General features: G+C 41.5%; 1 protein-coding gene across 6 annotated transcripts in view; it reads left to right on the forward strand.

Annotated features, from left to right (window-relative positions):
• The window catches only part of LARS2 (leucyl-tRNA synthetase 2, mitochondrial), a 216,366-nt gene extending 212,970 nt beyond the window's left edge, over positions 1-3,396 (forward strand). For 5 of the 6 annotated variants that reach the window (XM_060685937.2, XM_060685936.2, XM_060685938.2 and 2 more), the window contains one exon: positions 1,850-3,396. Coding sequence is in view for 4 of the 6 variants with exons in the window: in XM_060685936.2 (XP_060541919.1) it covers positions 1,850-2,029 (180 nt within the window). In the remaining 2 variants the exon portion in view is untranslated. The remainder of the gene's footprint in view (positions 1-1,849) is intronic. The other variant, XM_060685940.2, reaches the window with a different exon arrangement.
• Positions 3,397-6,000: the final 2,604 nt, after the last annotated feature.

Raw genomic sequence — 6,000 nt, forward strand, 5'->3', positions numbered from 1 at the left:
GGGGGTCCTCCATGTGGCCTGAGAGGGAAAATGAAGCTCCTCTGGTGGACAAGGCTTTGGCACTCACCCTGGTCTCACCTTCCTCCGCTGGAAACCTCCAGGTCCCCCCTTCCAGCTTTGCCTGGCCCCACACAAGAAGCAGAAGATGACACATGGTGGAGAAGGTTTACAGGAAGCAGTTTCCTCCGAATCCAACTTCTGCCTTGACAGATCTCTGGAGAGGAGGAGGTGGTGGTGGGGGACCTGCATGAGGGAACATTGCCCTAACAAGTCAGCATCCTTACCACACACAATTGGAAACTGGGATTTCCTTTTGAGAAGGGCCAGACTCCCTTGTGCAGGATCAGGGAGTGGTTCTCCCCTGTCTCCTCCTCTTGCTCTCCTGATTCTTGCAAACTTTCTCCTCCGTGCTTCCATATGCAGCAGCATCGTCCTCTGCCTCCTACTTTGTTGGGAGGGGCCCTGGACAGGGAAATGCCAATGATGTCTGGGATTGGGAGAGGAATGTCTTCTTTTATGTGCTGTGCACAGACACACACACACACACCATTCCAAACTTGGAGACTTTTATTCACATCTGAGTTTACAAACTGCCAATCATATCTGGGCTTGAGCTTGGGCCCTCTCCTTCCTCTGTGGATAAAAGTCCCTAAACCTGGAATGTGGTTTGTGTGTGTATGTGTGTGCACACGCATGTGCTTTGCTGCCAGCAGTTTGGGGAGGCGAGGAGCTTGTGGGGCACTGAATTGTCCCCACGTCAAGTTAGCCAGCGCGACCTGTTCCATCCCGACCCAGCCGTCCCGAGTCAGCCATGCCCAGTGAGTGGCATAGAGCTGGCCACGCCCACCCAACCATGCCCACCCAGCGGCTCTTTGAGGACAACCATAATGCTGATGCGATCCTCAATGAAATTGAGTTTGACTCCCCTGGTCTAGATCCTAGGTCAGTAGTGGTAGGAAGAAGATGGTGAAAATCAGGATGGCAGGCAGAAGTGGGTTGCAGCAGGTTCTGACCAGTTCTGGAAAACTGGTAGCGGAAATTTTGAGTAGTTTGGAGAACCGGTAGTAAAAATTCTGACTGGCTCCACCCCCATCTATTCTCTGCCTCCCAGGTCCCAGCTGGGAAATGGGGATTTTGCAGTAACCTTCCCCTGTATTGGGGAGGGAATGGTGATTTTACAGTATCCTTCCCCTGCCGCACCCACCAAGCCACACCCACCAAGCCATGCCACTCCTACCAAGCCACTCCCACAGAACCGGTAGTAAAAAAATTTGAAACCCACCACTGATGGCAGGAGTGAGTATGACATCCAAGGGGACAGATATGGTGGGAAAGATAGGATGGTGGAAAAATTGAAGTGAAGGTAAATATGGTAGGGTGGCGGAATCTTTTATGCTGAAGGGAGTTCACTGGGCCTACCTGGAGAGGAGGTAGCAGGACAGAACCAGCATTTCATGCAGGGAGGAGGATGTGAACTCCTTGCCAAGCAACAGCATAATCCTTGCCTAATAAACGAACAAGCACTATTTGACCTGCTGTTACTAAGTGGTATGATCACACACATATATATATGCTTTGCCTAACTACCACTTCGCTTAATGATGGAAATTCCAGTCCCAATTAGAGTCATAGTGGGTGGGGGCATGTCTGGGGATTGTCATGTGTGTTGGGCTTGGTCTCTGAGTATTATGTGAATTTCGTTGTATGGGTATACTGTGTATATACGTAGAATGACAATAAACTTTATATAATTAATTATTACTTTACATAAATTGACTGAAGCTAAAAGAAAAGTAAGAAATTTTAGATACCTTCTTCAGTTTTCATCTGTTTTTTTCTTTCTCTTCAGATCAACAATAAACTCTGTGGTAAAGTTAAAGTACCCCAACAAGTATCCCGAGATGCAGAAGTAGTTCGTGAACTGGTTGTTCAAAGTGAAGTAGGGAGTGAATACCTTCAAGGAAGAAAAATTACAAAGTTTTTCTTATCTCCCCGAACTGCCCTCATCAACTTCCTCATCCAGGATTAAGAAGATACTTTCTTAGAATTGTCTATGTAACTATAACTGTGGCAGAAATAAGGATAAAGATATCCTTATTTCAGGAAAGATTAAGAAAGGCAACCAAATGACTTTATTCAACAGTTTCAAAAGTTAATTGTTTCTCTTTGTAACCTCTATAGATCATATATAATCTTGCATTGCAGACATTTATCCCTAATTACAATGTAAAAGTAAATCATGGAATCCAAAATTAAAATGAAATTAACTATGGCAAAAATTTCATAATTCTGCTTAAACCCTTAAATGAATGAAAATTCATTTCATTCAATGTCACAACTGAAATTTTGCCTATAAAGGTAAAGCGAACAATTGGAGCTATTTATACTATAAAAGGATCATCAAAATGAACGAATGAGCCTGCATTTGTGATTAGTTCATGGTTGTTTATGAACTATAATGGATACAGATAATTCTTACATTTCAAATAATTTCAGCTCTTAACTGTGTTACCTATGTTAGCAATATTCTATTGTGACAAGAATATTTCCAAGCGTAGTGGTTACATGAATCTCTATTCTCCCTATCAATTTCTCTCTCATACCTCAGAAAATAATAATCAACCCAATTTTCAAACATCAGAAAGTTTTGATTATTAATGTTAAATCATATAATACAGTTAGAAATTATAGGAATTACAGTCCTAAATATGCTTATTTCAGAGATACAGGTATTGAAAAATGGTAGACATATTGCTTTCTTAGGTTCCATTTGGAAAAATCTTAATGGTAATAACTTTTTGAAGAGCTACATATATGTAAATGTTAGTACTGGATTAAATAATAAGCTATGATCAGGAGAACTTTCATATAAGGTAAAAAATTGCAGTTCAGCTCAACATCCCAAGAAATATGTATATATATATAGTGGAGGCACCAAGAGAAAAATCTATCATATATTTCATACTGTGCATCTAAAAATTATATTACAATAAATGTATAGAAACTTCAGGTTTTCAGTCTATGTTAATTCTAATAGTAATTCTATTACTTTTCTGCTATTTTAAAAGCAAGCCTTTAAAATTGCATTCTGTAATTCTTGATGCAAGTTTACTTCTCCACCCCTAAAAAAGAATAAATTATTGCTAGTTGATGATTAAAGAAATGCAATATTCTTCAATAGAAATGTACAGCTATAAAAATGATAGTCTGAAATTGTATACAGCAAGAAAAAATTATTATTACTGATTCAAAAGCAAATCAATACTTTTCTATTGATGATCAGTCAAAATATATTTTACCCCAATATGTTTGCAAAAACAATTAGCATAATCTGTGTTTTAATTCAGTTCTACTGAAATAAATGAAACTGTGCAAGAGCAGTAGCGTTCCTGCAAAGTTGCCATTTCATTTCAATGAAGCCTGCAATAAAGAAGTTCCTGGTAGATTATTCCTTTTTAAACATTTTTTATTAAGTTATAAAGTATTATAAAATACAAAAGTAAATAAAAGAGCAGTAAGGAGGGAGGCAAAAGGGGAAAGAGAAGTGAAGAAAGGTAGGTGTTCAAAACCCAAGAAAGAAAACCCCAACTCCATGTTTGTAGAGAAGAGGTACTTTTACTGTCTTTGAAATGATAGCAACAAAAGAAAAGCAAGATCTGAGCCAAAAGGCACAAAAGTTACATATTGAAAGTTTCCACGAATCCCTCCCTCCAGGGACCCAGGCTGAATGTCCAATCCCCATCCCATATGGTGTTATGTGGGGCACAACTTCAGGTGTTTTCGTTCATCTGGTATTCTGGGATGGTTGACTTTGATTTGGTATAAACAACTCCATTCAGCTGCACAGTAGATCATGAGAGCATCCTTCCCATTTTGTTCACACAGGCCATCTTCATTCCAGCTCACTTCCCCACCCAAATGCCAATCTTCCCCTCTCCCCGTTACTATGGCAGTTGATAGCAAGCAAGCATCAAAGAGGCTGATATTTGGCCTTCCTGCAGTACAGGCATTAGCCCTGGAGAAAAACACAAGACAAAATAGACAGGATAGAAACAAACGAAACAACCCAAAATACAGGAGCATTTACAATGTTATGAATAACATTAAGGCTTGTCAGTGTATTTAGAGTGAAACAGTTGTAAGAATTTTGGGCTCTGACATCTCAAGAATTCACCCATTCAGATTGAGACAAAGGGAAATGTTTCCAGGCTACCAAATACCATACTTTCTCCCTATGTTTCCTGGAATCCAGGATCTCTTTGACCTCAAAAAGGGTTCTCCTTCAATGAGGAGGAGCAGGTTGGTTTGGTCGAAGAGAAGTGACATGTTCAGGTTTCAGCAAACTAACATGAAACACAGGGTGGATCCTTCTAAGGTTTTTTGATAGGTCTAACTGTACCATCACCAGGTTTACAATCCTTATAATAGGAAAAGGATCTACATACTTAGGTCCCAGTTTCTTTGACTTCTGGATAGTCTGTAAGTTCTTAGTGGACAAGAAAACCTTATCCCCAACTTGGTAGTCTTTTGGCATAGCTCTTTTTCTTGTCAGACTGCTTCTTATGGGCTCAATGAGCCTTGTCTAACGCCTTACAGGTGATGGGCCAGATAAACTAAAGCAGCTCAATCCTGCGGCAGCTCTGGAATAGGTACAAAATCCTGACCAGAAGCCACCTTGAACGGGATGAAGCCGGTGCCACTATGGATGGAGTTAATTATAAGTGACTTCTGCAAAAGGCAGTAAGTTGGCCCAGTTCTCTTGCTGATAATTTATGTAACATCTGAAGTATTGTTCTAGAACCGAGTTAGTGCGTTCACAAGCCCCGTTAGTTTAAGGGTGGTGGGAGGAGCTTAGGCCTTGTGTGGAACCTAACAACTTCAGGAATTCCCTCCAGAAGTGGGAGGTGAATTGTACCCCCCTATACAAAATGATATGTTTGGAAACCCCGTGTAACCTATATACATGTTGAAGCTAGCATTTTTGCAGAGCGAATCTTGGAGCAGGGTACAAAATGCACCTGCTTGGAAAACAAGTCCATGACCACCCAAATAACCGTATTTCCTCCACTCTCAGGTAGTTCAAAGATGAAGTCCATGGATATTTCCTTCCATGGAGCACTAGGGCTAACAAAATTCTGGAGCAGTCCAGCCAGCCTTCCAGGGGACCTCTTTGGGGAGGCATATACGGGACAACTAGCAACATAGGCTTCTATGTCCTTTTTCAAAGAGGGCCACCAGAACTGCCATTCAACTAAGTGTAAAGTTTTCATGAGCCCAAAGTATCCAGCAACTTTCGAATGATGGGCCTGTTGTAATACAGTCCCCCTAAGACTGGCGGGGACATATAGTTTTACTCCTACCCATGCTAGGCCATCACGAATGGTGCAATCATTTGAGTGGGACAAGAACCAGTCATCAGTTTTCAGCACCCCTTTTAACTGCTCGCTTAAGTCGGTTGGAAGGTCAAGGTTCGCCTTCCCCTGGGCTCTGGTGAACACCAGGGCAGCCAGTTGCTTGGAAGGGCTAACCGGGCAGATCACGTCTGGCCGAGTGCTATTATACTGGGGTAATCTAGATAAAGCGTCCGCCATAAAGTTCTTTTTCCCAGGAAGGTAGCACAAGGAGAAATTAAAACAATTAAAAGTGTTGCGCCCAATTGACTTGATTGGGTGACAATTTCTGGGGTGTTTTTAAGGCCTGTTCATAAGGTTTTTATGATCTGTCCACACCTCAAAAAGTGTTTTGTCCCTTTGAGGAAATGCCTCCAGGTTAGCAAGGCCCATCAAACAGCAAATGCTTCCTTCTCCCATATTGCACATCTCTTTTTGGTTTCAGTTAATTTCCAGGATGTGTAGGCACAGGATTGTAAAGTTCCCGTAGCACTGGCTTGTAGTAATACTGCCCCCACAGCTACGTCACTGGCATCGACCTAGACTAATGAAGGTGGCCTCCATGTCAGTATGTTTAAGGATGGGTTTGGCTGCAAACAACTTTTTCAAC

The sequence above is a fragment of the Pantherophis guttatus genome, chromosome 4 (genome assembly GCF_059756535.1).
Source record: "Pantherophis guttatus breed Tessera chromosome 4, ASM5975653v1, whole genome shotgun sequence".
Lineage (NCBI taxonomy): Eukaryota > Metazoa > Chordata > Lepidosauria > Squamata > Colubridae > Pantherophis > Pantherophis guttatus.